At 37.7% G+C, this 17,778-nt stretch overlaps 1 protein-coding gene across 2 annotated transcripts in view; it reads left to right on the top strand.

Moving 5' to 3' along the window:
- Positions 1–15,591, top strand: part of SLAIN2 (SLAIN motif family member 2) — an 83,309-nt gene extending 67,718 nt beyond the window's left edge. For both annotated transcript variants that reach the window (XM_025887306.2, XM_025887307.2), the window contains 2 exons: positions 10,869–11,187; positions 12,564–15,591. In XM_025887306.2, coding sequence (XP_025743091.1) covers positions 10,869–11,187; positions 12,564–12,630 — 386 coding nt within the window. In that variant the 3' untranslated portion in view covers positions 12,631–15,591. The remainder of the gene's footprint in view (positions 1–10,868; positions 11,188–12,563) is intronic.
- The last annotated feature ends 2,187 nt before the right edge of the window (positions 15,592–17,778 follow it).

Genomic DNA, 17,778 nt, shown 5'->3' on the forward strand with positions numbered 1-17,778 from the left:
TGTGTGTGTGTGTGTGTGTGTGTGTGTGTGTGTGTGTGTGTGTGTGTGTATTCCTTGGGATTTTTGATGTAACAATCATGAAGACAGTTTCTTTCTAATCTATATGCCTTTTCTTAATTGCACTAGCTAGAACTTCCAGCACTATGAATAAGAGTGGTAAGAGCATATATCTTTCTTTGTTCCTATCTTAGAGGGTAAGCAGTCTTTCACCACTAAGTATAATGTTATATGTGTATTTTTTTAAATGTTCTTTAACAAGTTCAGGTTCCCCCCATTCCTGTTTTTCTCAGAATTTTTATCATGAATATGTGTTGAATTTTGTTGATGCTTTTTTGCGTCAGTAGATGTAATCATGTGACTTTCCTTTAGCCTGTTATTGTGGTGAATGACATTGATTTTCAAAAAATTTTTTTAAAGGTGAAATTGATTTTTTTTTTTAAAGATTTTATTTATTTATTTGACAGAGAGAGACAGTGAGAGAGGAAACACGAGCAGGGGGAGTGGGAGAGGGAGAAGCAGGCTTCCCGCGGAGCAGGGAGCCCGATGCAGGGCTCGATCCCAGGACCCTGGGATCATGACCTGAGCCGAAGGCAGACGCTTAATGACTGAGCCACCCAGGTGCCCCGATTTTCAAATTTTGAACCAACTTTGCATCCCGGAATAAACCCCACATGATCATGGTATATGAGATATATATATATATATCACTGAGTTCTATTTGCTAATAATTTGTTAAGGAGTTTTACATCTACATTCATGAGAGAGATTGGTCTGTGGTTTTCTTTTTTGATATTATAGTTCTGATTTTGTTTTTTCTGGCTTTATATGTCTTTCTCTGACACCAGTCAGGCATTTGGTGGATGAGGCTTGGGGGCATTTCATTACTGCTAGGTGGAAATAGAAGCCTGGGTTTTCAACTCAGTCTTTGTTGGCACCTAAGGGAGAGGGAGGGGCCAGGTGGGTGGAGGTAGGAGTTCTGGCTCCCCACTTGGTCTCCACTCACACTGTGGTGGAGGTGGTCTTGTTACCACTGAGCGGTTATCAAAGTCCTGACTCTGTACTGGACCTCCTCTGACACCATCCCATAAGGAGATGAAAGAACATCTGATTACTGTCTTCTCTGACACCTTCCTGGAGAAAATATTGGGGCACCTTGTTAAACCTCATGAGAATAGAAGTCCAGACACCCCACCAGCCCTTGCTGATGTGGGTGAAAGTAAGGCTACAGTTTTTCTGTGGTGTTTGGCTGGAGTAGAATAGTTATCATCTAGAAGTTCTCTTTCCTAGTTCTTTGGCTAGAGAAAGCAGGCTTTTTTTTCTCTGTCACACCTGATGGCTTTTCCAGATAGCCAATTTCTTCAACTCCAATTTGGGATACATGTAGCAAGAAGGAATCCTAGCAGCTCATTACCATGTCATCCCTTAGGTCTCAAGGTCCCTAGGCAGTCTTCCTTTTTCCTCTCCACATAAGAGTTTTCTTGTGTCTGTTTTATATATCATGCCCAGGATTTTAAATTATACTTTATACTCATGCCCAGGGAGAAATAGGGAAAAACACATCTATCCCATTTTCCCAAGTGGAAGTCTGAAATTCACATTTTTAAAAAATTTTGGGAGACCATCATTTCCCTAGTATTACTATTATCAGTTCAAAAAATTTGTCAGAAGTTTTTGTCAGAAATCAGAAGTTTTGTCAGAAGTCAGAAGTTTTTCCAGAAGAAAAGATGCTTTTCACAAAGCCTATTTTCAAGATAAGGTTTGGGTAAGACATTCAGAGCATTATAGATATATTCTAGTATGTGTAAGGTTATCATGTAGAAATGAAACACTCTTAGCCTCATTGGTGTAAATGCCTCATTTCACCGTGGGCTTTACATCAGTCACCATAAGAAGGAAGCTTAGGACTCTTCAGTCACCCCTCATCTGACAGATTGTCATTCACAGCGTCGTAGCGCATCTCTTAATCTGACCTCATTGCCATCCTTCCTCAACTCCCCAGACATTTCCAGGATACTCTTTGAAGCTTATGATCCTGTGAACTGTACTGTTCTTGCTCCTATCAAAACCTGTGTTCTACCAAAACAAAACCCTGGCTGAAAGACTACCAACTATGGGAAAAGCTAGGACTGACTGAAGATGGCCTTTTTGGAGTTGGTACTAGAAGGAGGAGGTCCAAGGCCACACCCTCAGGTAGTGGCTAAATGAATTAGAGAGCCTTGGAGCCTTGGTTATCCAGTAAGCCTCCAGGAAATCACTGAAACAAGTTGGGTAGAGACTGATCTGGCAAGGGAGACAAGGCTGGGTGTAGAGAATGGAGTTGAGAAAATATATTTATAGTCACCTATAGAAAGGGGAATATGGATTATGTAAGAGTTAAAAAAATCTGTGAAGATCATGGAATTTGCAATTCAGGGGTACTCAGGCCTTGTGGACATCTTCAGTTTTCTGGAGAGGAGACTGTAACAGTTGTTGGAGACCAGGACATGATTGATTCAAGAGCCATTATTCTCAGTCTTGGCTCTACTGTAGAGTCCCTTATGGAGTTTTCTTTTTAAATTTTTTTTCTTTATAGATTTTATTTATTTATTTGAGAGAGAGAATGAGATAGAGAGAGAGCACGAGAGGGAAGAGGGTCAGAGGGAGAAGCAGACTCCCTGCTGAGCAGGGAGCCCGATGCGGGACTCGATCCCGGGACTCCAGGATCATGACCTGAGCCGAAGGCAGTCGCTCAACCAACTGAGCCACCCAGGCGCCCGAGTCCCTTATGGAGTTTTCTTAAAGTCAGCTATATTCAGGTGGAATTTTAAACACACAGTTTTAATTTCAGCAAAAATTCACATTCATGGGACGCCTGGGTGGCATAGTCAGTTGGGCAACCAACTCTTGGTTTCAGCTCAGTTTGTGATCTCAGACTCTTGAGATCCAGCGTTCCACCAGGCTCCGTGCTTTGGAGTTTCTCTCTTCCTCTCCCTCCGCCCCTCTGATTTATTCCCTTTATTTGGGAATAAAGGAAATACATAAATAATACCTAAATAAATACAATAAATACATAAATAAATACAAATAAATAAATAAATCTTTAAACACACACACACACGTTCCATGTAACCACCAATATAGTGAAATTATAGAACGTTTCCATCATCCCCAAAAGTTTCCTTGTATTTCTTCCCAGTCAGTTCTTCAAACCTCAAGCAAATATCTGATCTGCTTTGTTACCATAAATTAGATTTGCCTTTTCTTTTCTTTTTTTTTTTTTAAGATTTTCTTTATTTATTTGACAGAGACACAGCAAGAGAGGGAACACAAGCAGGGGGAGTGGGAGAGGGAGAAGCAAAGCAGGCTTCCCACTGAGCAGTGAGCCCGACACGGGGCTCGATCCCAGGACCCTGGGATCATGACCTGAGCCAAAGGCAGATGCTTAACAACTGAGCCACACAGGCACCCGTAGGTTTGCCTTTTCTGGAACTTAGTCCTTCAATATGTGCTGTTTTGTGTCTGGCACTTAATTCACTCAGCATAATTTTTAGAGTCATCCTTAATTGTATCTGCAGTTTACTCCTTTTTATTGCTGAATAATATTTTATTGTATGGATACACCACAGTTGGTTTACTCATTCACCTGCTGATGAAAGTTTGAACTGTGATCAGTTGAGTAGAGTGTTCTATAAATGTCAAGCCAATTTGATTGATGGTGCTGTTTGTCTTCTGGGTTGTTTCTGATTTTCTAGCTATTTTATCAGTTACTGAGAGTGGAGTAGTGTTGAAATACATAATTGTAGACTTTTCCCCCCAGCTTTCAGTTATGTCAGTTTGTTTCATGTATTTTGTACATCTGTTTTTGGATATACACAGTTGGAATTCTTATATTTTCTGAATCAACCCCTTTAACATTGAACTCTATCTCTCATGGTCATCTTTTTTTCTGATGTTACTATAGACATTCCAGCTTTTCCATGATCAGTTTTGTGTATTGTATCTTTTTCTGTGCTTTTACTTTTAATCTATGTTTTATGTCTAAAATGTGTTTATTTTGATTTAAATTCAATTCATTAACGTATAGTGTATTATCAGTTTCGAGGTAGAGTTCAGTGATTCATTAGTCTTTTACCCAGCGCTCATTACATCACATGCCCTCCTTAATGTCTATCACCCAGTTACCCCATCCCCCCACGTGCCTCCCCTCCAGCAAACTTCAGATTGTTTCCTATAGTTAAGATTCTCTTACGGTTTTTTTCCTCTCTGGTTTCATCTTGTTTCATTTTTTCCTCCCTTCCCCTATGATATTGTGTTTTGTTTCTTAAATTCCACATATCCATGAGATCATGTGATAATTGTCTTTCTCTGATTGACTTATTAGCTTAGTTCCATCCATGTCCAGCTCTGTAAAAAAAAGTTGATGGTATTTTGATAGGGATTGCATTGAATGTATAGATTGCTCTAGGTAGCATAGACATTTTAACAATATTTGTTCTTCCAATCCATGAGCATGGAATGTTTTTCCATTTCTTTGTGTCTCCCTCAATTTCTCTCATGAGTGTTCTATAGCTTTCTGAGTACAGATCCTTTGCCTCTTTGGTTAGGTTTATTCCTAGGTATCTTACTATGGTTTTGGGTGCAGTTGTAAATGGGATCGACTCCTTAATTTCTCTGTCTTCTGTCTCATTGTTAGTGTATAGAAATGCAGCTAATATCTGTGCATTGATTTTATGTCCTGCCACTTTGCTGAATTGCTGTATGAGTTCTGGCAATTTTGGGGTGGAGTTTTTTGGGTTTCCCACATAGAGTTTCATGTTGTCTGCAAAGAGTGCTGATTTGGATGTCTTGTATTTCTTTTTGTTGTCTGATTGCTGTGGCTAGGACTTCTAGTATTATGTTGAACAGCAGTGGTGATAGTGGACATCCCTGCTGTGTTCCTGATCTTAGGGAAAAAGCTCTCAGTTTTCCCCATTGAGAATGATAGTCACTGTGGGCTTTTTGTATATGGCCTTTATGATGCTGAGGTATGTTCCCTCTGTCCCTACACTGTGAAGAGTTTTAATCAAGAAAGGATGCTGTGCTTTGTCAGATATGTTTTCTGCATCTATTGAGAGGCATATAGTTCTTGCCCTTTATTTTTTTTTATCTTTTTTTAAAGATTTATTTGAGACAGAGCAAGAGAGCGAGCACAAGCAGGGGAAAGGCGGAGGGAGAGGGAGAAGCAAAATCCCCGCTGAGCAGGGAGCCTGACTTGGGCTCAATCCCAGAATCCCAGGATCATGACCTGAGCTGAAAACAGATGCTTAACCAACTGAGTGACCGAGGAGCCCTGCCCTTTCTTTTATTAATGTAGTGTATCACATTGATTTATAGCCCAGGAATAAATCCCACTTGATCATGATGAATAATCTTTTTAATGTACTGTTGGATCCTATTGGCTAGTATTTTTTTTTAAGATTTTATTTATTTACCTGAGAGAGTGCACGTGTGTGTGTGCGGGGGGAAGGGCAGAGGGAGAAGCAGACTCCCCACTGAGCAGGGAGCCCATCGTGGGACTTAGTCCCAGGACCCTGAGATCATGACCCGAGCTGAAGGCAGCCTCTTAACCAGCTACCCGGGCATCCCCCTATTGGCTAGTATCTTGGTGAGAATTTTTGCATCCATGTTCATCAGGGATATTGGTCTGTAATTCTCCTTTTTGGTAGGGTCTTTGTCTGATTTTGGGGCCAAGGCAATTCTGACCTTATGGAAAGAGTTTGGAAAATTTCCTTCCATTTCTGTTTTTTGAAGTAGCTTCAGAAAAATAGGTGTTAATTCTTCTTTAAATGTTTGGTAGAATTCCCCTGGGAAGCCATCTGTCCCTGGACTCTTGTTTGTTGGGAGATTTTTGATTACTGCTTCAATCTCCTTGCTGGTTATGGGTCTGTTCAGGTTTTCTGTTTCTTCCTGTTTCAGTTTTGGTAGTTTATACATCTCTAGGAATGTATCCAATTCTTATAGATTGCCTAATTTGTTGGTGTATAGTTGCTCATAAAATGTTCTTATATTTCTTCGGTGTTGGTTGTGATCTCTCCTCTTCATTCATGATTTTATTTATTTGTCCTTTCTCTTTTCTTTTTGGTAAGTCTGGCCGGAGGTATATCCACCTTATTAATTCTTTCAAAGAACCAGCTCCTAGTTTCATTCATCTGTTTACTGTTCTTTTGGTTTCTGTTTCATTGATTTCTGCTCTAATCTTTATTCTCTTCTCCTGATGGGTTTAGGCTTTATTTGATGTTCTTTCTCAGCTCCTTTAGGTGTAAGGTTAGGCTGTGTATTTAAGACCTTTCTTGTTTCTTGAGAAAGGCTTGTATTGCTATATACTTCCCTCTTAGTACCACCTTTGCTGCATCCCAAAAGTTTTGAACAGTTGTATTTTCATTTGTTTCCATGAATTTAATTCTTCAATTTGTTGACCCATTCATTCTTTAGTAGGATGCTCTTTAGCCTCCATGTATTTGAGTTCTTTCCAAATTTCTTCTTGTGATTGAGTTTCACTTTCAAAGCATTGTTGTCTGAAAATATGCAGGGAATGATCCCAGTCTTTTGGTACCAGTTGAGACCTGATTTGTGACCGAATATGTGATCAGTTCTGGAGAATGTTCCGTGTGTGCTCAAGAAGAATGTGTATTCTATTGCTTTAGGATGGAATGCTCTGAATATATTTGTGAAGTCCATCTTGTCAATGTGTCATTCAAAGCCCTGTTTCCTTGTTGATCTGCTTAGATGATCTATCCATGCAGTGAGTGGGGTGTCAAAGTCCACTACTATTATTATATTATTATTGATGTGTTTCTTAAATTTTGTTGTTAATTGGTTTATATAATTGGCTGCTCCCATATTAGGGGCATAAATATTTACAGTTGTTAGATCTTGTTGGATAGACCCTTTAAGTATGATATAGTGTCCTTCCTCATCTCTTATTACAGTCTTTGGTTTAAAATCTAATTTGTCTGATATAAGGATTGCTCCCCCAGCTTTCTTTTGATGTCTATTAGCATGATAAATGGTTTTCCACCCCACTTACTTTCAGTCTGGAGGTGTCTTTGGGTCTGAAATGAGTCTCTTGCAGACAGCATATCGATGAGTCTTTTTTATCCAATCTGATACCCTGTGTCTTTTGATTGGGTAATTTAGCCCATTTACATTCAGAGTTAACTATTGAAAGATCTGAATTTAGTGCCATTATATTACCTGTAAAGTGACTGTTTCTGTATATTGTCTCTGTTCCTTTCTGGTCTATGTTACTTTAGGGCTCTCTCTTCGCTTAAAGGATCCCTTTTAATATTTCTTATAGGGCTGGTTTGGTGATCACAAATTCTTTTAGTTTCTGTTTGTCCTGGAAGCTTTTTATCACTCCTATTTTGAATGACATCCTAGCTGGATAAAGTATTCTTGGCTGCATGTTTTTCTCTTTTAGCACCCTGAATATATCATGCCAGTCCTTTCTGGCCTGCCAGGTCTCTGTGGAAAGTTCTGCTGCCAATCTTATGTTTCTACCCTTGTAGGTTACAGACCTCTTGTCCCAGGCTGCTTTCAGGATTTTCTCTTTGTCTCTGAGATTTGCAAGTTTCACTATTATATGTTGGGCTGCTGCCCTATTTTTATTGATTTTTGAGGGGTTCTCTGTGCCTCCTTGACTTGATGCCTATTTCCTTCCCCACATTAGGAAAGTTCTGTGCTATAATTTGCTCCAGTATACCTTCTGCCCCTCTCTTTCCTCTTTTTCTGGGATCTCCAATTATTCTAATAATGTTTTGCTTTATGATATCACTTATCTCTTGAATTCTCCCCTCATGATCCAGTAGTTGTTTATCTCTCTTTTTCTCTACTTCTTTATTCCATCATTTTGTCTTCTCTATCACTAATTCTCTCTTCTACCTCATTGAGCCTAGCAGTTAGGGCCTCCATTTTTAATTGTATCTCATTAATAGTCTTTTTTATTTAGACTTGATTAGATTTTAGTTCTTTTATTTCTCCACAAAGGGATTCTCTAGTGTCTTCTGTGCTTTTTTTCCAAGCCCAGCTAGTATCTTTATAATCGTTATTCTGAACTCTGTTTCTTTCTTTCTTTTTTTTTTTTTTAAGATTTTATTTATCTGACAGAGACACAGCAAGAGAGGGAACACAAGCAGGGGGAGTGGGAGAGGGAGAAGCAGGCTTCCGCGGAGCAGGGGACCTGATGTGGGGCTCGATCCCAGGACCCTGGGATCATGACCTGAGCCGAAGGCAGACTCTTAACGACTGAGCCACCCAAGTGCCCCCTGAACTCTGTTTCTGACATCTTACTTATATCCATACTGATTAGGTCCCTGGTAGTTAGTACTGCCTCTTGTTCTCATTTTCGAGGTGAGTTTTTCTGTCTTGTCATTCTTGCAGAAAGTGGTCACTTTTCTATTTGTAAAATTGCAGCAATTCTTTTCTTACATCTTCGGTTGAGTTCACAGGTGTTCAAAATAATTTGGTAGCTCTCTAGCTGAATTACTGGGACCAGACAAAACTAAGGTCTCCTACTCCTCCACTATCTTGGAAAGTCCTCTCTAAAATGTGTTTCTTTTAGATAGCATGGAGCTCTTTCTCTTTTGTGGGTACCAACAATCATTACCTTTTCATTGGTGTGATTGCTATTCATAGTTAATACAGTTATCAATATAGTTGGTTTAAAATCTACCATCTCTCAGTTTGTTTTCTCTCTGTCCATTCAGATCCTTGTTCCCCCCGCCCCCCGCCTTTTATTGTTCTGGAATAGCTGAGTGCCTTTTAACATTACATTTTATTTTTATTATTGGCTTATTTTTCATATATCACTTTTTTTTTGCAAATTTAACTTATTATAGTTTATTTTCAAGTAATAGGCTTTATTTAGTTTACAGCATTTCAGTCTTCTTTTGCTCAGTCTTATGGAACTTCACTTGGTATATGTGTAGCACAGTATTTAGCCAAGGATTCAAGCAGACTCCTCAGCTGAGTTATGGAGGTCTTCTGGAGCAGCTCCCTCTTCTAAGGTACTCTGCTCCTCAAATTCCAACTTTTGTCTTCTCAGCTCAGCAAGATAACTTTGATCTGCTCGGGATCCTCCTTGCTCTACATTCCAAAAAGCATCTCCTTCCCCCCCAAAAAGCCAGTGTGCTCACAGGGCTCACTACATTTATTTTCCTTTTCTCTGGAATTATAGTTCTATACTGCCTGTTGTCCAATATTTGAAAACTGTTTTGTATATTTTGTCCAGTTGTACAGGTGTTTATAAGTAGGAAGGTAACCCCCTTCCCAGTTTTGCCATCATGGCTTGAAACTCTTGTGGTGGTTTTAATATAAATATCTGAGTTTCATTATAGACTAGAGTTTCTGGAGGTGATACCTGGGTTTCTATATTCTTTTTTAAAAAACTCCTTGTGATTCTGATGCACAGTCAAGTTTGAGAATCACGGCTCTAATGTTTTTGGAGCCAAGCAGAGATCATTTGAGCCCGTCAAGTACTAGGACCTAACATATCTTAAGTACAGAGATGCTGACATTTGGGACTTCAGTTAAACAGAAGGCAAGAAAGATCAGTTGGGAAGGAAGGAGGCTATGTATAAAAAACATAATTGAAAGGATGGTAAGAGGAATTTCCCGTTTGGGAGTTTTGAAGCTAAAGTGTATCCTCTCTTCTTTTCTCTCAGATAGCAGAAGAAAATAGTGGCCATCCATTTTTTCCTTTCCTACCCGCTACTGTGGCAGATCTTACTGTTACCTATTACCATTTAGACAGATTAGTAGAAGTGAGGAAGATGGAGGTCTGTGGAATAATCCATTTCTGCAGTCTTAAGACCAAGGTTTTCCCTTCATTCATACCCTCCCCAACCTAATAGAGGTTGAGAGAGAATAGGGTGACCTGATTCTGCCTCTGATCCAGCTCTCCCTCTTTCCTTTCCCATCCCATTTTCTTCACCTCCCAAATTCTTTGTTAGATAAGCAGGTCAAGGTAATATTTTTTTATTTACATTTTGTGTATCCATTCATGGACATTTGAAGAAACTAAAATTGATGCCCTTTTAGAGGTGACTTAACTAAACCAAATAAACAGGGAACAATGAATGTGTCCCCTAGGAGAGCAGAACTTACAATGTTAAGGAATAACCACAATAATATTTATTTGTAGTCCTATTTTGGCTTAAAACTTAATGTGAAGTTTACATTTTATTCTTTCATGTATCAGTATTTGTTTTAACTTAAAAGCGTTTTAACTTATAGAATTGACATTCCAGAAGAATGTACCATCTTTATCCTGTGCCTTCATACACATCTTGATATGCCCTTAGATTTATAACTTCTCTACTTGGTGAAGCACAACAGTAGAAGCTGTTTTGTTTTGTTTTTAATGTTTTATTTCCAAGTCTTAAGTTACGCTGTAGGTGATACAGGACTTTGAAGTACAGCCACCAGATACTTGATACATGTTTCCGTGAATGGTTTTTTGAAGGGAGAGTACGTCTCAAATTCTAGTCAACCATGTGGTAGTCAACTATTATTCCATTTCTAGAATATGGCCCAGGTTAGTTGCTACAGTGAAATAGATTCCTGAATGCCTTTTCTCTTCTGGTATTGTGGATTTCTAGCTGGCATAGTTCAAACACTGTCATGAGGGATAGTTGCAGTTCTCTGAATAAGAACTTGGTTATTTAGGACTTACAGTTATCTTGTTTTGTTTTGTTAGCCAGAAATATTCTTTATTCCTTGCATTTCTGTAAAGCAAGTTTTCGTGAATACAGATGTACTGGTGGCCTAGTCATCAAGTGTAATATAAAGCACTGGTTTCACTTACACTTAGTTTCTACTAAAAACGTTGATTTTTCTTTGCCATTCTGCAGTACCTTCTCCAGGCAAATTCCGCTCCCCTGCAGCACCATCTCCTTTGGCTCTCCGGCAACCAGTAAAAGCATTTAGTAACCATGGCTCTGGTTCTCCTGGTAGCCAAGAAACAACACAGCTCACACAGACCACCTCCTCACCTGGGCCTCCCATGGTTCAGAACACAGTCCCAGCAAATCCTCCGAACAATATCAACAGCACTACTCTAACCAGACCTGCAGGGACAACCGCGATGAGAAGTGGCTTGCCCAGACCCAGTGCCCCTTCTGCTGGGGGTATACCAGTGCCTCGCAGCAAACTTGCACAGCCTGTTCGCAGGTAAGTGACAGATGTTCTGTTTCAACAATCTTGAGCATAGGAAAGTGGGTAGTTTAGAATTATGCTCATCACTGCACGTGGTAGCAAACCTAGAGAGTCCTGATAGGTTCCCATTAGAGTCTTAGTAGAATTGGAATAAAGCGTGACTTTGTTGTTTTAAAGAAATTGTCATTTAAGATACTAGGGTATCATTCCACTTTGGTCAGCTAAGATTCACACAGATGCCTAACATGATTAGGCACCTGTGAGAAATCCTAGAAAAAATTGTTAGAACCACTCAATTTGGTTGTGATATTTGTTCATTTTGAATACGTTATTCAGTAAAGACAAAGAAGCTTATTAGAACCTAGAGTGGGATTTAAGATAAAACTTCTAGCTACCAAATCTGAGTATAATCTAGGAGGGTGGTTTTCAAACTTTGATATAATTCAGAATCTTCTATAGAATTTATATAAATGTAGAGGTCTAAGTTTTACCCCTAGAGAGATCTAGTATGAAGGCCAAAATCTGTGGGTAATTTTTTTGTTTGTTGAATCTTCAGGTGATTCTGAGGCCAGCCAGGCTGGGAACCATGCATCTGTGTAATCGTAGTATCTGCCTTTCAGGAATGTGATTACCACCATCAGTAAACTTAGGAGTCCAAACATAATTAAACTTTAAATATTTATTTGCATGGGAAAAAATGGCTTTCATCTTGTAAGCATTTAAACTGAATTACCCATATCTCTTTCATTCTAAGATAAATGTATTACATTTCTGAATTCAGTAGTAGAGTACACAGCTTTTTGCTGTGCACTGTGCTAAATAACTTACATGTACCTTATTGAATTTTTACAATAACATTAAACATTACAATAACATAAATATTAAACCGTTACTATCCCTGTTTTTCAGAGGAGAATATTGAAATTTAATGAGGTTAAGTACTTGCGTAAGACTACACAACTAAAGGCTTTCAGTTCTAAGTATGTCTGAGTTAGAAGTCCATTTAAGCACTATGTCATTTTGCCTCTCAAAGTGATGGTGACACTAAGTCTCTACTGTCACATTCATCACTCTGCCCCCCTCAAATTAATTAATTAATTAATTAAAATGTTGGTGATCCATGCTGTTGGAAGAGACGAGACAGTTTTTTCCTTTTACGATAGTAGCTGTGTTAACAAAAAGATGTTAGTGAAGTCACCTGGAAAGTTAGAAATGCCAAGTGTGGGACAATTGTGCTAATAGGCTATTTAGAGCTTTGATCTCAGTAGTTCCTTGGAACAGCTTTCATTGGATCGGGATGCCACCTGCAAAGTAATTAATATATGTGATTGATAGTATGGTAATACTTCATAAAGCCTTACAAATCACTTTATAAAATTGCTTTATTTCAGATCCTTGCCAGCTCCTAAAACCTATGGTAGCATGAAAGATGACAGTTGGAAAGATGGCTGTTATTGACCAGCAAAGATGAGAATGCAGAGGTCCACAGCTTCATGGATACCCCTTCACCAGGCTAAAAGACAACTTTTATATGCAGACTGTTCAGATGAGACTCTTGGGGTTTATAAATCCCAGCCCTCTCTGTCTTAATTAGCACAAACTGACAGAGATGATCAAGCAGCACTTTAATGACATTTAACATCAGATGTGTTTGGTAATCATACAATCACTCTCCATGGAATCACATTTAGTTTTGTTTAATAGAAACTAAGTTGATTTTTTAATATTTGACAGAGGCCAATATCTGGGCAAAAAACTAACGGATGCCAAAGAGAAATGCCCATTTGTAAATGAGAGAATACCTTGTGCACAAGAAAATGGTGAATTCAAGCTATCCAAAACTTCACATTCAACCTAATTTACTGTATAAATAGCATCAATAAATATTTGTGTTAATGAGAACTAATATTCTGACTAATTATCTAAAATGTTTCACTAGTGTTTCACTAGTACTCCAAGAAACTAAATTGAGATGGAAGGGAGGTTGGGGGTGGGAAGAAATCTAGGCTAGAGATTTCAAACATGATACCTAAATTTTGTGAGAATTCTATAAATTATGTTTGCAGATTCATCAGAAAAATTGTCATTTTGTTTAATCTTAAGTTTTGGATGTAGCTCACGTATCACCACCACCAGATAACGTTACACCGTGCATCCACCATATCGCATTGACATATCGGACTTCTGCGTGTTTGTTTTGATTGCCAAAAGGGCTTAATATCAGTTGTACAATCTTTTTAAACTTTATAGTTCCTGGCTCAGGAAAGATAGCCTTTGCTATTGAAGCCAACTTCTTCACATGCTATTATAGCTGTTACAGAACTAAGAGATCGTCTTTTCATTAGCAGGTTTCCATGATAGGAAAGAGCAAGTAGTATGTGTCTTTATTCTTGATATAACTAACACCGCCTCTGTGCTTACAACCTGGAACCATACCATACCATGAGAGAGGGGGGGGAAAATCTATGCACTTAACTTACAAAATCTCTGGTAATGACAGTTGTATTGTTAACTATTAATTGACACAACAGTCTATTATGTGGTAGGAAGATAGAGCCTGCTGAATCCTACTTAAGTTGATCCACTTTAAACTAGGTAACTGTATAAAACCTCCTTTGAAAATACTGCCCCTTTGACTTGGATTCTGCCTTACATTAATTTTTACATTTTTGGTAACAAATGAAACCCACTATGTAAGACTCTAATCTGTTACATACTTGCTCTCTAGTGGCTCTTATGTATATCCTGGAAATCACTTATTTAGGTTTTATTAGACAATTACCAGACTAAAACTTCCTTCAGTGAGCTTCTCATTTTTCATCGTGAGGTCTGTTTTAAAATACTTAATTTGAATGGCTCTGAAATATTGGCAATCAGGTTACCTAAAGGATTTTAGAGACTTGAACATAAATTCATTTCCTGTTAGTCAAAGACATCTGTAAGTTGGCAAAAGAAATTGAGAGACAAATGAGAGACTTGATATTCAGGATAGCATTGAGGTTGATAGGTTGAGAGAATGATAAAATGCTTAAAACCAAGGCCCCCGTTCTGCCATGACACCATGGTATTTTTTATTAGCTTGACCAATAGGGAGTCATTCAGTTAGCACATGCAGCTGGAGATTTAAACTGCCAGTGCTAATGTATTTTGGTGTATAATGCAAGGGAGAAATTGTATCCTTGAATTTGAGGGTGATGGGTGTGGGTCAGGGAAGGGCGGCGCCAGAATTCCACATGATGATGAACTAAAAAATGTTGCTTTTCAGAGGAAGATAAAGCATCTGCTTTGGGTGGGGGGTAACTCATGTAAAAATCTAAGGAAAAGAAAGAACTAGCCACTGTCTCTTTTTAAAACCATATGTACACAAAACAAAATAGGTCTCAGTTTCAGTGCAACATTGCAAAAGAAAAATATGCTGCAATCTAATAATTACAAGGAATTTTAACTGTTTGAAACACCCATTACATTAAGTTAGATTATCTGTTTCAAAAGGAGTATTCAGGTTATTCAACTTTGTTTTTAAATGGCTGCATCAGAAAAAAAAATGTCTATTTTTTTTTATTAAAATACTTCATCACTTGTTAGAAACGTATTTGGATCTGAGTTGGGTAAAGCATTATTTTACCTGCTGTTGTACAACCACAGACTATAGGCTTTTAGGTTCCTAAAGAGAAAAATTGCCTTTTGACTAGAAGGCCTTTGTGTATTGCCAATTTTTCTGTTTGGGAATATCTAAGGATTCACTGTGGTTAGTCTTACAGAAGAAATGTGGATTTGATAAACTAGTGCCTATGATTTTAACTTATGTTTGATATATAGTAGTAAGGGTTTTATGAATGTTGATTATTTTTCTGTGCCAACAGCCCAGAATTGTCACTTATATGTAAGCAGAAAGCTATGAGCTCTGCTTCCAAAGTTATTTAATTTTCTCAGTGTTTGAATGTTATTTTTTGGTAAGTGTGTTAATAAAAGTGTAAAAAATTGGAAAAAATATAAATATTCTTAACTCAAGCATTTGCTGGATCATTTTTCTACAGAACTTGTTTGTATAATATAAAACACTCTCTGAAGAGTTGACTTTTTTCAGTTTTCATGCCCTGGAAATCACATTTTGTAAAACTGGGGACCATTCATAATTGTTAGATACTTTTTAAAATTATCTCAGTACATCACTTTTATAAGAGTTTTTTTGAAAGGAAATTAGATACATGTGTCCCCAGACATTTGTATAACTCCAGAATGATCTAGACTGTGTATGTTTAAATTTTTATTGAATGTACAGACATCCATTTTTGACATTACGCATGGTCCTTTTAGATCACATGAAGTTTGATTTGCAGACATTTCTATAGCTGAACTTGTATGTGTGGTTGCCTCCTTAATAAAACAGCCTGACCATAATGTTTATTATTAAATTTATATTTGTTTTTTCAAGTGTTTTATGAATTTCTGGATATGGTAAGATTCCCCACCCCAAGTTGCCTACAATTGGTTTTAATACATTTCTCAGTTGATTTTTTTTTTTTTTTAACACACAGACCCAAGTCATATTGCCCTTTCAAACTTGATCTTCATGAGTTGGAATATATTATGTTATATTCTCCTCGTCCTAGTTAGTTCATATTTGAATTATTTGGAGTATATTTATAGTTTACTCAAAACTGGTATGTTTTTGGAACTTTGTCACCTGCTGTGAATTGATACCTACTTTTAAAAAGCCATCATTAAAAAAAAAAGCCAGCATATGTAAAACAAGCAAAAACATTATATATGAGTTTCCAAAAGGGAAAATTAATACATTTTCAAACCAAATACATTTATTTAGTTAATCGTGCATTTTTCTCTTATGGATAAATGGAAGAAAATCCAGAATTATACACTGATTAATTAGTTCCCTCCTTTTGGAAGTTTTTACTGTCCTTTGTTACAGTTAGTCTCATTAATACAGCATAGAGAAATGATATGTTTGAATTTTCCCCTCAAGCCAACCCAAAAACTTCTAAGAAGCATTTAAAATTAAATGTGAATGTACTTGTAAATCAATGAATGAGAATTTTTCTTAAATTTCTTATATACCCAATACAATGGAAAACCCACATGGAGGTTCTTGTGAGATATTTGCTGTATCAAAGTTTAGCTTTGAGTTACAAAAGCAGAGTAAATTATTTAATAAATAATAGTAAATAATAAGTAACTCAAAGTTTAGCTTTGAGTTACAAAAGCAGAGTAAATAATAGAGTAAATAATAGTAAACCTCACTAACTTTGAGGCAGGTAGTGAACAGGATGTTCACATGAGCATGAAGCCAAAGTTAGCAACCCCTAATATATTTTTAATGATCCTAAATATAAGTCTGAGTGGACTAAGTGGTCCTCTGGTTACTACTCTGAAAATGGAACAAATTCGCTCATGGACCTTACTTAATACAAATCAGTTTAAAACTATGTTAACTGCATGCCAATTTCTAACCAATTCTTTATCTAAACTGGCTAAACTTAATGTTTTCTCTTTTAAAAAAAAAACTATTTGATTTTGAAACTAATACTCATTGCTTCAAAAACTGAGAATATTAATATAAATGATCCCACATTTCACCTGGGGATCCTGCAATCCCACCATCCAGAAATAAATATTTAAGTGCTAAACCTAACATTTTTTTTTTTTTTAAGATTTTATTTGTCAGAGAGAGAGCTCACAAGCAGGGAAAGCAGGAGGCAGAGGGAGAAGCAGGCTTCCCGCGGAGCGGGGAGCCGGATGCGGGACTCGATCCCAGGACCCTGGGATCATGACCCGAGCCGAAGGCAGACGCTTAACCAACTGAGCCACCTAGGCGTCCCTAAACCTAACATTCTTATAAATGCTAAATGGAAGGGTAGAAAGTCTTCCGTTGAGGATGGGAAAATATTTTAACATGAGTTTGCTTTTGAAATGGAGGTGTACATTAACTGATATTGAAAGCTTGACCCACATTTCTCCATTCCTGAGTGCACATATTCCTGGATGTTATTTAAAAAATCTATCATATATATTGTTTGTATCTTTATAACGGTAGTTGATTTTTCTTATAAAAATTATGCTTATTATATAAAACTAGAGAAATACAGTTAAATTATAAAAGAAGACAAAGCACTTGATTCCCTAGGTAATCAACCACTTAAATTTGAGGATATTGTCATGTTTTTTTCTAATTATAAAATTGGGATCATATTCATGGTTGACACCGTAACTTTTTCTTAACTCCAAGGTCACTGCCATCATTTAGATCGATTCTGCTGGGGGAGGAGTTCCAGAAAGAGTATACAAATACTAATTCCAAAACTTCACCAAACCAGTATTATCATAGTTCTTCATATAGTGTCTGTTATTGACACTTGAACTGCCACGCCCCCCCAACAGTCTACTCAGACTGAATTGACAGTATTGTTTGAATACAGTTCCTGTTTTAAAACAAAATACCTTTTAAGAAATAATAGGCACGGGCGCCTGGGTGGCTCAGTTGGTTAAGCGACTGCCTTCGGCTCAGGTCATGATCCTGGAGTCCCGGGATCGAGTCCCACATCGGGCTTCCTGCTCAGCAGGGAGTCTGCTTCTCCCTCTGACCCTCTT

This window comes from Callorhinus ursinus, unplaced genomic scaffold (assembly GCF_003265705.2).
Source record: "Callorhinus ursinus isolate GAN/ISIS: 27379988/994484 unplaced genomic scaffold, GSC_fseal_2.0 scaffold4, whole genome shotgun sequence".
NCBI classification, from domain to species: domain Eukaryota; kingdom Metazoa; phylum Chordata; class Mammalia; order Carnivora; family Otariidae; genus Callorhinus; species Callorhinus ursinus.